This window comes from Geosmithia morbida, assembly GCF_012550715.1.
Source record: "Geosmithia morbida isolate 1262 chromosome Unknown scaffold_12, whole genome shotgun sequence".
In the NCBI taxonomy this organism is placed as follows: Eukaryota; Fungi; Ascomycota; class Sordariomycetes; order Hypocreales; family Bionectriaceae; genus Geosmithia; species Geosmithia morbida.
The window spans coordinates 474,666-489,078 of NW_023336199.1; the positions used below are offsets into that span (position 1 = coordinate 474,666).

At 53.8% G+C, this 14,413-nt stretch overlaps 4 protein-coding genes across 4 annotated transcripts; 2 read left to right on the top strand and 2 right to left on the bottom strand.

Moving 5' to 3' along the window:
• Window positions 1-968: 968 nt before the first annotated feature.
• GMORB2_2213 (uncharacterized protein) lies at window positions 969-4,613 on the bottom strand (the record flags this gene model as incomplete). Its single annotated transcript, XM_035464193.1, has 1 exon — window positions 969-4,613. One exon carries the CDS (start codon window positions 4,611-4,613, stop codon window positions 969-971), a length of 3,645 nt encoding a protein of 1,214 aa, XP_035319903.1.
• A 4,172-nt stretch (window positions 4,614-8,785) lies between these two features.
• On the bottom strand, window positions 8,786-10,538 carry GMORB2_2214 (uncharacterized protein; the record flags this gene model as incomplete). Its single annotated transcript, XM_035464194.1, has 2 exons — window positions 8,786-9,971; window positions 10,084-10,538. The coding sequence occupies 2 exons, from the start codon at window positions 10,536-10,538 to the stop codon at window positions 8,786-8,788; spliced, it is 1,641 nt and encodes a 546-aa protein (XP_035319904.1).
• A 935-nt stretch (window positions 10,539-11,473) lies between these two features.
• Window positions 11,474-13,392, top strand: GMORB2_2215 (Golgin subfamily A member 7/ERF4 family; the record flags this gene model as incomplete). The annotated part of the gene is made up of 3 exons (XM_035464195.1): window positions 11,474-11,523; window positions 11,628-13,188; window positions 13,273-13,392. The coding sequence occupies 3 exons, from the start codon at window positions 11,474-11,476 to the stop codon at window positions 13,390-13,392; spliced, it is 1,731 nt and encodes a 576-aa protein (XP_035319905.1).
• Window positions 13,393-14,128: 736 nt separating this feature from the next.
• GMORB2_2216 (solute carrier family 10 (sodium/bile acid cotransporter), member 7) lies at window positions 14,129-14,407 on the top strand (the record flags this gene model as incomplete). The annotated part of the gene is made up of 2 exons (XM_035464196.1): window positions 14,129-14,198; window positions 14,322-14,407. The coding sequence occupies 2 exons, from the start codon at window positions 14,129-14,131 to the stop codon at window positions 14,405-14,407; spliced, it is 156 nt and encodes a 51-aa protein (XP_035319906.1).
• Between the last annotated feature and the right edge of the window lie 6 nt (window positions 14,408-14,413).

The following is a 14,413-nucleotide window of genomic DNA, read 5'->3' on the forward strand; positions in this document are numbered from 1 at the left end:
GAGCGACGAGCTGCAGCCATCCCGAACGGAAGAGGTGTCACCGTCTTCGTCGCCCCAGCGGAAACATATCCTCCAGCTGCATAAGCCATCCGGGGACGATGATTGTGACTGTGAGATTGGCAGCGTCCATGTTGAGACGAGCCTGACCCGGCAGATATATCAGACCAGACGTGGATTCCCCTGATTACCGCCTCTTTCGATTTCTCGAAGAAGCAATCGTTTCAGTTGCCTTTTTGTTTTCTTTCTGCCCTCTTCTTGTCTCGTTTGCTTTCGCATTTCCCATTTTCCCGGTCTTCTATCTGGCATTCATTCTGCATCTTTGATTTGTTTCTTAGAAGATTACAACATCTTGTACTGGCCCCGGCGTTGAGGAAAGGAACAAGTGAAATAGCTTAATACAATCCAATAATACTCATCTCAACACATCTCCCCTTAATTCACATGCGCCGACTGTCTTTCGTTCAAGATTTGATCCGGCGTAGCTAGTTATACTACATCATGCTACCTAACCTGGGCAGTAGTATCAACAGTTTTGTCTTTCAAAGCCTAGGGGTAACGTGCCATAACGGGAAGGGTAGCGTGATTCGGTCAAAAATTCGTTCATATTATTCAGAGGTCTCTAGTCTGATTTGCTTCGTGAAACTATCTTCTCCAGCTTTTGTTTGTTATATCTGTCGTCATTTCATTACATCCCAACTCTGACTTCCATTTCTTCAGCCTTGAGTCAGGTTTATATGCTTCCCTATCCTCGTAACCACGTAGCATGATTTGAAAGGAAGTAGAAGAAAAAAACAAGACGGGAAATTGTGGTACCAATCAAGTTCATGAAGGAAAGAAGACAGAAATAGGGCATCATAGGGTGGGTTATTAAGATAATGGAAAAGTTATGCAGGGGTGGAAGTGGCAAGGAAAGAAAAAGGATAAACGAAACGCTTAGAAGCTTATACGTAAGGAGATGAAAAGCCCAATTATTCCCTGTTGGCGGACTGCTGCATACGACGGATGGCCTGCCGGTGGGCATCCAGAAGTTCCCCGCTGCGCATGCGCTCGTCAAACACCTGCTCGGCCCATTGCTTCTCGCGGAGCTTCGCCTCCTTCCTCTGGATCTCAGCCTCTTTCTTTGACATGAGCATACTGCGCTGCGCCTGGATAGTCCTCTGCACATCCTGTTGCCCATTGCCGGCCAGGAGATTGGGCGTTGAACCGAAAGGCGTCTCGCGTCCCGAATTGGGCACTATAGGCGTCCCGCTGCGCAGGTCCATGGCCACCGAGCTGCGGAACTGGGATAGCCGTGCTTCGCGGGCGGCCGGTGAGATCACAGACGAGTTGCGTCGACCAGGCTGGGGCGAGGAGGATGTCGCCGGGTCTTCGTAGCTGCTATTCTTATTGTTGTAGAAGTCATAACCGCTGACGGGGTGATGCGTGGATGAGCGGCGTCTCTGTTGCTGCGGTTGCTGGGCCACAGATGGCATACTGGAATTGCGCTGCATCATCTGCCTGCGCTGACTGAGGGGGATGTCGTCCGCGTCTGAACCAAGTGCGCCGGATGCGTAGGGAATGCGATTGCTATATTCGCCGCCCAGCTCGCCAGAAGCCTCCCGCATCCTCGATTCGGGGCGCGGAGGCGGAGATGCTAGCAGGCTCCCGTGCGACTTGTTACGGAGGAACGTCTCCCTCTGGGCAATCAGCGTCTGGGGACTAGAGAAGGACACGATGCCAGGGATAGATTGGCGGGGGAAGTCTTCGTCGCCAGAGGCTTGCCTCTGCGGGGCGGCACTGATTTGGGATCTCTCATCGTCTTCGGGGATGGTAGCTGGTCCGCGAGCCTCGCGTTGCTGGGAGCTAGGGTCGAATGTGAGCGAGGCCCTGCGGAAGTTTGAGGCTGATGGCGTTCGAGACATGACGCGACTGCTAGAAGCGGGGACAGGGTGACCCGACAGGGCGGCGAGCGCTTGCTCTCTGTCAGCATTGGCGGTAACCGGCAGTTTATGGAACGTGGGCGATGTGGGCGACTTCCTCTGCGACCTCCGCTCAGTCGTCGACAAGACTGACGTCTGAGAGTCCGATCGCAGGATGGAGATGGGTGGCACCCCGCCATTTCCTGCACCCCTCTGAAGATCATCGACGTCCAACGGGGCGGCCCGCTCCTGCCTTCTCGTTGACTTTAGCGTGGGAGACATCTCGACTGCGTGGGAGACGTCGACATCGTCGGGCTCGGGAGCATCGGCGTAGCTCAGGTGCTTGGCCCATTCGTTGGTGCGGTAGGATAGGGCAACTCGAGACAGGGAGGACGGTAGATGGCCCTTGGTCAGGCTGGTGGGTGTGGACAGACCGGAAGAGTTAGACTTGGTCTTGTCGGACGGATCCTTTGCTGGAGTCTGTCCGGCATCAACGTAACCCTGTTTCTCATTTCCATGCTCCCCAGCATAGGCACCGTCTGCCTCTTTCTCCACAGTTTCGGTCGACGCCTCGGCTGCTGCCTGCAGATTGGTCGGCTCAACTGCAACCTGGCTTTGTGTTGAGAGTGGCGGAGCTGTCTCGTCCTTGGCGGTAGTGTTGTTCTCGAATGCCTCTACATCTCCGCCCTGTTGGCTATTAACCGACGTGTGACGGCTGCTGGCGATGCTGGCGATATCCGCATCACTCAGATCATCGAATGTGGCCGCAAGGGACGACCTGGCGTCATTGCCGTCCTCTACCTCCTCCACAGCCACCCCGGCCATGATGAGCTCCTCCGAGCTCTCGCCTCGTTGAAAGGACGAGCTGTTGTGACCGCCATTCGACCTCTGCGACAAGTTACGTAGGATACCAATAGAGCCGTGCGACAGCCGCTTGGCAAATGATCCTTGGCGAGTGGGAATATGTGTCGGATCCCTGACATCATCATCGGTCGCAAACGTGGCCACGGATGAACGGTCGCCCTTTGACTCGGAATCTCCGTCGTCCTGAGAATAAGGCACAGCGAACGGCAAGGGTACCACGGCGGGGGCGTCTGGTACCGAGGAACATTTCTCGTTTTCGGCAGCAGCGCCCGCATTGATGGGCAACTCAGACAAGGCGGGGGTGTCTGGGCTCTGTGTCTCATCGGTTGCGTCGGGGTCGGAATCGGGGCAGTGGGTCTCCATCTCCCGATTGTCAGCAGCGTCCGCGGGAAGGTCGTCCTGTGCGATGCGGACTATCACCTTGCCGTCCTGATCCTTCTTTGTCAACGGGTCAACGGTGGTCACGACACGGTCTGAACCAGACATGTCGCAGATTTCGACAGCACCATCTTCACGGCCACCGTCATCAACGTTGTTAGCGCAGAGGTGACGATCACCGATCTTCTCCCCAGAGCTGCCGACACCTTCTGAGCTTGCAAATTGGGAGTCGGCGTCGCTGCTTTGCTGTTCACCGTCTCCATATACACGCTCCCATTCTTTGCGGTCGCGTACGTTGGCGTCCTCGACCTGGCGACCAATGTTGGATTCCTCCTCCTCAAGGTCTCGCTGACCCCGGGCACGTTCAGCGGCGCGCTCAGCACGCTTCTCGCGGACAACCTTCCACAGTCTTATCTGTGAGATGATACCGACGAGTGTGATGATGATGATTGCGGCCTCTTCAGCGCGAATGCCCTTTGTAACAGGGTATGTCTCTGTGCCGAGCGGAAACAGGTCGTCATTTAGGTGCCAGACGTAGGCCCAGAATTCCTTAAGCCCCGCGCGGCTGAAGCAATCAATGCCCAAAACGACGGCCGTAGCACCGGAGAAGGATATGGTGAGAATGAGTGCCCAATCGCGGGTGTAGTGGTTAAAGTAGAAGGCAAGGCTACCCACGGTGAAGCAGGCTATAAATATGGCCTTGGTGAAGACTGTGTGGAGCAGTCCTCCCGGGGAGAGGCATAGCAGCCACATGCTCAGACAGAAGCCACCGAGGGCGCAGGATAGGCACTCTGTCAACTCCTTGAGAAATATCGAGGCGGTCCCCAGAGCGCATCCCGAAAGGACGACGGCAGCGACGTAGCCACCCTGAACGCTGAGCTTAACGGGTACGTTCATAACGTACACGATGAGCACCGCGATGCCGAGGGCGGTCGCACAGGCCGTGGAGAAGAAGGTGTGAACCGTGCGATTTCGTATACCGATGAAAGTGTAGGCGCCGCCTGACACGAGCAGGATAGCACCTGCGACACCCCATCCTGGAGTGATTCGAGGCTTGAGGGGCAGCTGATCGGGGGGTATAACCACTGTTTTCGTAATGTTAGCAGTCAGACCATCATCTTCGGAGCGGGATGATGAAAGAGTCATACCATTTGTGAGGGTCGAGTTATCGAGAGGACCGTCGGTTGAGATGACGACAGAAGATGTCGACTCGGGCTCTTCAGTTGAAGTCTTGGTAGGGTTGTCTGTATATGAGGCGGTTCTGACGGCCGTTTGGGTTTTATCGTTATCCGAAGCCGTTCCCGTCGCCGTTACCTTGGACGTTTCTTGCGCGTTACCGGAGCTAGACCTCGCATCTGCAGTCTTGACAGTGTCTTCTTGCCGGGCCACTAGGTTGATGTGTTTGGCAGCAACTAGCTGCCATACTAGAGTCAGGCACAACAACAAGCGAAGCTGAGCGAACGAGAGCAACATGTCGTTGAATTGGTGCGATGTATAAGCCGGTCGAATAAGCAGATCGCAGAATCGAACGAATGGATAAATGAAAAAGGAAAGAGTGACGCCGATTAGCGAGACGTCGGTATTATGTCGTGACGATGACTAGCAAGCATGGCTCGAAGGACCTCCTTCTTGTCAACGTCGAACAAACAAGGTAAAGGAAGTAAATTGAATACGAGAATGTCGAGGAAAGAAGCTTCGAGCGAATGAGCGACTAGGGGAGAAAACACTCCAAGGCGGGTAGGCGGGTAGAGGATGGAGTTAGTTACGGGCCTAATCGGCGGCGCACATGTAGGCAGGTCTAAGACTCTCTCTCTCTCATATGGACAAGTGATGGAAGCCAGTCAACGGCTGTTTCTTTGGCTGTGTGTGGGGGGCACTTTTCTGCATGCGGCGCCAAAGCAGGGAGGGTCCAGACAGAAAGGAGGATGACAAGGCTAAAATGAGCTTCCAAGCAGAAAAGAAAAAAGAAAAAAGAAAAAAAATGGTGAAAAGAAAGGGTGTTGTGAATTGTAATTAATCAGAAAGAGGCGCCGATCGGATCGAGAGCCTTGTAACAGTCCTAGCTGGGGTTAATAATGAAGCCCCCCCCTGTCATCTTCTCCCTGGAGATGCTACAAGCGAAGACGGTGACATTGAGACCGAGTACTCGTTATACGTTGTAGCATCCTGTATGACAATGCGATCCGGGGTTCGGATCAAAATGGAGCTCTATGTGATAAGAGAACTTGAGAGAGTGACATGCTTGCTTACGGTGAGGAAGCCTCGAAAAGGAAGAAGACAAGAGCATTGACATCCTGGCGTGACGGTAGGACGAGTACGAAAGAAGGTCAGTTTGCGCTTTCCAAGGTTGGAGGGTCGACTTACAAGTACAAGCGGGAAAGTGGAGACTAGTAGTAGTAGTTTGTCTTTGGCCCATTCGGGAGTTCTTGGCGTGCTCTTGGCCGATCTCCTCGTACTCCCGGTTCTGTACCCAAGTTGAAGAGGGGCGATGGGGCGATGGGGCGGGCGGAGGGGCAGGCCGCAGCCCCGGGAGAGGTGGGGACAGTAACCCTCCCCCTCCCCCCCGATTGACAACCAGGTTCAGGCCGAGAGACGCTTTGGCGAGAGAGAGGTTGGGAGAGAGACAAGAGAGCTGCAGTCATGTCAGAGCCAAAGTCGTTGCTGATACTGCTAACGGTAAAACGGCAGTACAGAGAGCCGGATGATGGCATTCTAAGTTTTTGGCTTGTGCTCGTAGCGCGTCGTGCCTTCCAAGCCGCTGGAAACTCGAGTGCTCCTTCCGTTTGTACCAGTACCATCAGCTGATCTTGGTAGTCCTAGTACTATTACATGTGCTACCAGTAGAACCACCTGTATTACTAGCAGTATTTCGATGCAACTGCGTACGAGCACTCCTACGTCGCACTTGCCAGGATTCACCGAAAAAGCAAAGAGCAAGAGGAAGAAATTTCAGGGAAGGGACGCCCATGAGTGGGACGGCACCAGCACACACGGCTTGGCCTCTGTAATTACAGGCCTACGACATTCTGCCACTGATAACGAAAGAGGCCAATATTATTGCTACTAATAGTATTAATATGTGGTCTGTAGGCGGCAGGCATGCATATGAGTCGCAATCCCCTCCCTGTCCGTGCATGCAGGCACAGGGAGAGAAGTCTGAGGAACCAAAAAAAAAAAAAAAAAAAAAAAAAAAAAAAGACTTCTCGGACAGCAGATGGTCCCCGTCCGCTCACAGGGCTACCAATCGGCATTCTTGCTGCTCTCCTCCGTACATATACAATTGGTAGCGGTAATAGTACATACATCATAATAATATAATGCAGTGGTCCGGTCAGTATTAATACAGGTTGTACTACGGAGTATATGCTGATCCGATGCGCCATGGTCTCCCACCCCACAACCCCTGCAGTCGCAGTCGCATGGCGCCAAACTTGTCAATAGCTCCGCACCAGTAAATTAGGTTGATATGTCCCACATGCCGTTTTCGGTCCTCTTTCCCTCCCATTCATTCTTATGAACTCTCTCCCCCCCCCCCCTCTACAGCTATGAGATCACATTTTCCCCTTTGACAGCTACATCTCGTTACATGCTACTGCCTTCCTCCCCCTTCTCGCTTCCCCCATCAGCCACATAGCATAGTATCTATCATGTCGTTTGATCCTTTTCGTTGACAAACTTCTAATCATCCCACGACCAAACTCAATGGAAGACGGAGACAGAAGAACAGGGAAGAAAAGAAAAGAAAAGAAAAGAAAAAAAGAAGAGCAACATCCTTGCTGAAACCTGCAGCCAAGCCACCTGCTTCGTCACCCACCACTTGCATGGAGTAGCAGCAGAAATGATAGCCATGCCACCGTGACTGTGACTGAGCTGAGTACAGATTACAATCTTAGTAGAAGCATCCCCATTGAAATCAGGTTTTTTTCTCTTCTTCCCTTTCCTTTTGATTTTTCGGGTCGACTTCCTCTCCCATGTTCTCGGCCATTGCAGAAAGCGGTACCAGTACGACGGCGTACATGTGCAAGGTATGCATCTCATTGCCGCCTGGTTCGTCCATCTCACGCGTCGTGAGATTGCACTACTCCACAGCCAGCACGCGCTTCGCGTCATATCCTCCGTTTGGTCCGAGAGGGTATTATTGTATTACTCTCGTACGTATCACAATCGTAGAAGCAGTACTCGTAGTCAGATGGTATCCGTAATCGTATGAGCAAACCGCGTCCCTGAAAGAAAAGAAAAGAGAAAAAGTCAATCCGATGAACTGGTCCCATCATCATTGCTTCATGATCATCGGCATTGGCATACCACACCGCTCCGGGCTACAAGAAAGAGGAGTAGCGCTTTCAACACTGCTGGCATGCCGTCGTCGATCGCACGATCGTACTGCGAGTAATCGTCATCGACGTCGCAAATGCTGAAAACGAGCAGATACATCACCTACTAGCACTATTACCATGGCTCGTATTATTACTACAACCACAGGCAACTCGGACGCACCTTTGACGTGTCACTGGTGCTCCTCCGATCGTCTATCCTAGCAAAAACAAAACAAAACAAAATCGTGAAAGGGATCTTGCACACTACCTTTACATGGGAAATCGGGAGACGCCCCCGGGTCCCCCAGTAGTCACAGTAGTTCATCGCCATCCAATCTGCTCCACTGTGCTTCCGGATATGCCTCATTTCCGGGATCCACGTGACTTTCATCTAGGGGCATTGAAAGCCAATATTACGTCGTATATTAATAGGACGAAGTATTATATCACGACGTACGATAATATATGATAAAACAGCAACTTTCCAAGCATCCATTGCACGCGACATCACGCCAGATACGTGGTTGATCCAGACGAGATTCATAGTGTCGGGCGAGATAAAACTGCTTGTAGGCTGGTGGTGGGACCACTCGTACGGTCCCCGACCGCTGTCATACACACGCTGTCTATCACGGTCACACACATTTGCCATGACTTTCTTTTCTTTTCTTCTTTTCCTTTTTCTTCTTCTTTTCTCTTCTTTTTTCCCTTTCTCTCTCCTCCTTTGTCTCGTCCACGTCGTCCTGTGTCTGACAATTTGAACAGAAGGGGGGGGGGGGGGGGGGGGGTAAGAAGAAAAAGAAAAGAAAAGTACAAAGCGCACGATGTACCCGTAGACTAGGAAGGGGCAAAAGCGTAGCTGGGAATCAGATCAGTCTAGACTGCATTCGACCCATCATGCCGGCTGCGCTTTGCTCTCTACTATTGCTCCTATCCCGCATGTCGACGAGCATGATGCTGCAGCCCCCGCCGCAACTCTCGCGCGTGAACGACGTTTGACTCCTGTATCTCATCATGATATCCTCTCCTTTTTCGAAGCAACATATTTTTTCTCTATTCTTCTTCATAGCAATGCAATCATAATTCTTCCTACAGTTTATTCTTTTTGTTCCGTCTCAAACCCCTCCCCTCTCCCTCTCCGTCCCCCCAAGCACACTTAATGATACATAGACAAAAGGCACCTCAGCCATCTCAACGCCCGACGCCGTACACACACACACACCGTGCCCCCTCCCTTTTCTCCTCATCGTAGAACCCATGTGGTCACACATTGCACCTCCCCAATCCTGCTGGGGCAGCGGTGGCATACAGTTATACGAGCAGAACATCTCACCTCCGGGAAACCCGGCTGGGTACACCACCACCGCTTCGCTCACTGTGTCTCGCCATGGTCGCCGTCGCCGCCGTCACCCTCCCACCGCTACTGTTGCTGATGCTGTCACGCTTGACTGTCCTGGCGGATGGCGGTGACTGCTTACGTCCCTTAGCAACGTTGACAAAACCCTTGGCAGCATCGAGGGGTAAAAGTGCGATGCGTAAAAGGGCGTTGGCATGCCACAAGATGGCACGGATGGCCATGTCCATAATCCATGAGATGATACCATTGCCGTCGTTGTTATGGAGAGCGCTGTTCTTGGCGGCAGCGGCGGCCAGCGCGATGCTGTCGTCCAGCCGAGCCTCAACGGCGCCAAAGCGCGACTGCACCTGCATCTCCAGCAGTGTGGACTTCTTCTCATAGCGCCGCACAGCGCGATTCAGTGCATCCAGTTCGGGCTGCATCGACGCTCGGAGTTGCTGCACCATGGCCGCCTCTTGCTTCCACTTATCGGCCGTGCTGGCCACGGGGTCGTTTCTAGCTTGCGGCGTCGTCGTCGTCGTCGTCGTCGTCGCAGTAGCACCCGACGTCTCCAATCTGTCCAGCCTCTTCAGTACTTCGTCCAACTGCTTGAGTCGAGGCGAAGCAGAGGCCGGTGGCAGCTCGTGCGGATACTTGTGCACGATCCTCTGCAGATGCAGGGTGCGGCACTGCACCAGCTTGAAGACGTGCGAGAAGACTCGTAGCTCTGACGCGAGGCAAAATATCGTCAGGTTGTAGTTGGACACCAGGCCCTCGGAGGGCCGGCTGAGTTGGCTCCGGATTGCGTGCAAAAAGTAGGCGGCTACCAAGGGAAGGGAAAAGCATGATACTAGGGCGATGGCCTCGTACAGGTAGAGCTCGCGTACGGCCGACTTTTGCTCCGCCGTCATCGAGCACTTGGGAGAAGTAGTCGGCTTTTGCTTCTGGTCGGCTTCGGGAGCAAGGGCCGGCGTGGACGACCGGGGAGTGGCATAGTCGTCGTCCCCATCATCGTTGCTGGCGCTCTCGTCCTTATCTTCTTCGGGCACCCTGTCGAGCTTCTGCGATGAAGAAGTAGAAACGTATGACGGGCCTTCAACCTCGCTGTCCTCTTCAATGGCCGACTCGGCGCTCTCTTCGTTCTTAATGCGAACCTCTTGAGCTGCATGATACCAGTTCCTGAGGAGACGTCTGGATTAATAAACTTTGTTTCTTCCCCCCTGTCCCCTCTTCTCCTTCGTCTCTTTTTCTCATGAAATGTCCCCTTTCGGAATTTGTCCACGAGACTTACCATGGCTGTGTGACGGACCAGTTGAGGAAGATGCCAGCCAGCCCCAGGAGCATCAGATCCGTGACGAGGGCACCTCCATTCTGAAAAAGAACCCCCGCCAGGGCCGGCAGCAGTGCAGAGGCTAGGGAGAGCGAGGCCAGCGACGACGGCTCGTGAGGTGTCAGGTCGCCTCCACCTGTGGCCTTGGGGCTGATGATGTCGCGTGCCTCTCCCAAGCTGTAGGTGGAGCTTGGTCTGCGCTGCGGCGGCGAGGCTGCTGCTGTGGGATATGACGGCGAAGACGAGTGAGGTAGGCCATCAAAGGAGCTGGTGTGCTGCGGAGCTAGGGATGGTCGCTTGCGGGTGTTGCTGCTACTGGTCTCATCGACGGTGAATGCACGTCGCAGGCCTGTAGAGGGAATGCCACCGACGCTGAAGCTTGTCGATGAAGCTCTGGCCGTTGCATCTACCGGCATGGCGACGGTCTGCAGAATGATGCGGAAGCAGGAAGGGGGCGGTGATGATGAAATATTTGGGCGCCGTCGCCCTAGGCTTGAGATGACGCGGTTGAGATGAAGGGAGGGATCGAAGATTCATGTGTAAGCAAGGGGAAATTGGCGCGGAGAGGTATGCAGACGTCACTTTTGGGAGGGGAGGGGCGGCGGCTTCGAAGATCCGGGGAAACAAACCCAAGAGCCCAACGTATTCCGTCTTAGTTATTACAGCACATGAGTACAGCTGTCAACATTATTATATGCAATAATAGTACATTTGGCGACGCAGAGATCCAGCCAGTACGAATGGGTACTAGGTTTCTTGCCAAAAGGAAGGGTCTGTTATTACTGTCGTTCCCATCACTCAGCAGTATCATTCTTAGAGATGGTGAATTGGGCAGAGTATCATAAACCTTTGGGTGAGATGGTAACGGCTCTGCCCAACTGCCGCTACAGCACATGAATGTTCATACCAGATTAACGCACCCGTTCGTTCTTGCCTTATCACCATTGGACCAACGGGCATTCTTGTTAAATCTAGACGTAGAGGTAGAACTTCACAGTGATAGTATTATAATACTCGTATAGCTAATTATTACATTCCGGTGGTGCTGTTCGTAATTTGTTATCCCATGTTAGCCTAGTCATGCTAAGTTATGCGTTCGTACACTAAGCAACAGCGTAATTTTCCATGGGCAATAATAATACCAGCTTGTCGGTAGCAAGCTGGATACAGGGGGGACTGACGGTTAGATCACAGGCCTGGGGGGAGGCAGAGTTTTTTCTTTCATCTTCTTTGTGTAGTAATGTAATATTACCAGAAGAAAGGAGAAGAAGTTTTTCAACTAAATCATCTAGCTCTCCCGTCCTATCCATCGACGAGCACATACTCCTTCGTTGACAAGTTGCATCACCAGATGACACGACAAAGCCTACAGATACCAACTACCTACCCTACTGTAACCTTGTGAGAGAGTGTGTGGGACTGCCGTCTGTTATAGGGCACCCAACCACCAAAAGCGGGCAGCCGCTAGAACCGTTTCATGGACCAGCCCCCCCTAATCTCTGAAGCATTTTCCTCGTGCTCCTCATCCTTATCATCATCACCGCCATCTTCAGCGACAACATCTGGGAGGCAAATTTCGGCGCCATCGACAATATCGCCACCTTCTCCTCATTCACTCTCTCGCCCCCTCACCGCCAACCGCGCAGTCGTCTCCGAGCAGGCGACTGCGTCCTTGACATCCCTACGGCTCCCCACGCCCCCCAACCGTCTTGGTCTGCCGTCACCTCATCGGCCCCCGTAACGGTGTCTCGAAACCGCGGACCGGAAGCTGCTTTGGACTCCCAGATCGTACAGCCTCCGTCACACGTCGTTCTTGTTCAGCAACGCTCGACCCCTGCCGCGGCAGACGCAACAGCTGCTGCCGTCGCCGCCACCGCCCCCTCCCAACGCTCGTTTAGAAAACTCGCCTACATCCCACGTCGGTCCCGCCGCGCACCGGCATCGCGTCTCTGGAACCCGACCAACTCGACCCCTCGCTCTCCCAACCCTTCCGCCGCTGCCGCCCCTACCCATACTCAACGCAAGCGCCGCGTCTCTACGCCGCCTCCTCCCTCACTGCCCCTCGAGCACCCCGCTCTCGACACCTCGGCCGACGCCGCAGACCCCGTTGGCACAGGGTCGGCAGACTACCCGCTCCTGACGCTGCCTCAGGTCTTCCAGCTGCGCAACCAGAACCAGGAGCTGTCTCATCAGCGCAACAGTATCCAGGCCGAGCGCAGGGCGAGCAACGACCACCGCATCAGCCTCCCCTCTTCTGTGCGCGCGTCGTACGACGGAAAGAGGTCGCAGGGAGCCACGCCCACTGTGCTTGAGTTTCCACGCGAACTCAAGGACGACGACGCTCACGACGACAACGCCGCCGCCGCAGCGAGCAGCAGCAAGGATAGAAAAGGGAAGGGCAAAGAACCGACGATGGCAGACGTTCAGGACAAGGACACGGGCGATGCCTTCTCCAGGGACCTGGAGCGGGGACCAGATGGCCATGGCCACTACAACCGCCAGAGCATGACTCTCGATGAGAACCCGCCGCGCCACTCGACCGTGTCGGCCATCGGGTCGGCCATATCCTCGTCCGACTCATCCATCATGGGAGAGGACGTCCACGCCGACGAGGATTCCTGGGGCCCCCAGCACCCGTGCTACCCTCACCTCAACCCGCACGTGCCCCCCGATTCCCCCGCCTACATTTCGACACGAATCATCCGCATCAAGCGCGACTGGATGATCGAGGGTGACCTGGCACCGACATTTTCCAACCTGTACCCGGAAATCCTGGACCCGGCCGGCCTACCGGAGCACGAGTTTCGCCGCATCATCGAGACGCTCAACGGCGAGCTCATCCCCATCTTCAATCCTTACAGTGTGCGCAACATAATCGACGGGCTCATGGGCCTTGTCACGGGCTGGCTATGGGACGACTTCGGGCTCACCATGGCCAAGTCTAGGCTCGAGAAGCTGGAGGGATGGATTCAGGCATGGAATCGCGACATGCGCAAAACTATGGGATCCCAAGACGGCATCATGGCGCCTCAGATCATTGGGCTCCGTCAATCAGGATATATGACGGTATGCACTCTCCCTTCTTGCTTGTTTCCTTCTTGCGGAAGCTATACAGCCCAAGACGACAAGCAATGCTGACGAATTCCCCAGCTCGACATTCAGATACCTGACCCCGAGATTGCTGCTGCACCACCCAGCACGAGTGGCGAAGGCCATGGTTCAACAACAGCCGCGCCCGTGGATCCTTCACCGGTATCGATCACTGTCTAGATCCGGTCCTTTTTCTGCCCTGCTCGTCTGCTTTTCCGCCTTCCTATCTTTTGTCTGATCTTGCAGCGCCACGTTTGATACCAACAATGAATGCATCGATGGAGCGTTTGATTTCATTATTTCCTCTTCCTTTCTCTATTTTCTTCTGTTATCTATTAGATCGCGTGATTAAAACCTGAGAATGATGCTGGACTTGGACTTGTTTTCCTATATATTATCAAGAAAATATAATCGGATATCACAGGAGAGATGTAATTCAGGCGACATGGGACTGGTATATTGCGTGATCTGAGAAGAACTCTGCCACATTCAGAGTTTGACGTATGCGCTGATGTATGCGAATAGACACGTTGAGCGCAATGTGTTGGTGTCTATAGAGATGTATCAGACTCATGTGAAATATCCGTTCCATTCACATCCGTCTTGGGACGTCGAATTAGACCATCGATCTTGTTAGTGTAAAAAAACGGCTTGACTTACCGTCGTCAGTGTTATCAATATCAGACGATGGAAAAAACCGGGGCAAAACCACCCCCGCCTACGCATGTATTATTACCAACGTCCCGTCTGGCTTTTTCTTCCCTCCCATCCGACCTCGCACCCAACAGAAACAATGCCAGGCATTTGACCCCGAACCAACGGCTAGCCCATGGAGTTGACGGGCGCTGTCGAAAGGTCATCCCAACCTCGACCTCGGTCGCGGCCTTGGTGGTGGCGCTGGACTAACAAAGTGGCCATGTTCATCGCGGGACAGTGGCTCACCCTGGCGTTCGGTCTGGCCTGTCTGTTTGGCTATCTATTTCCCTGTGAGTCATCTTTACCTGTCGCTCTGACTTCCAGTGATGTCGTCTCTCCCCCCCCCCCCCCCAAAAAAAAAAAAAAAAAAAAAAAGAAAAGGACAGAGACGTGGTGGGCTGACTGCAATTCAGCTGTCGCGGCACATGGCGGTGCCATCCGCTCGGAGTACTCCATCGTCTACGGCNCGGTCGCGGCCTTGGTGGTGGCGCTGGACTAACAAAGT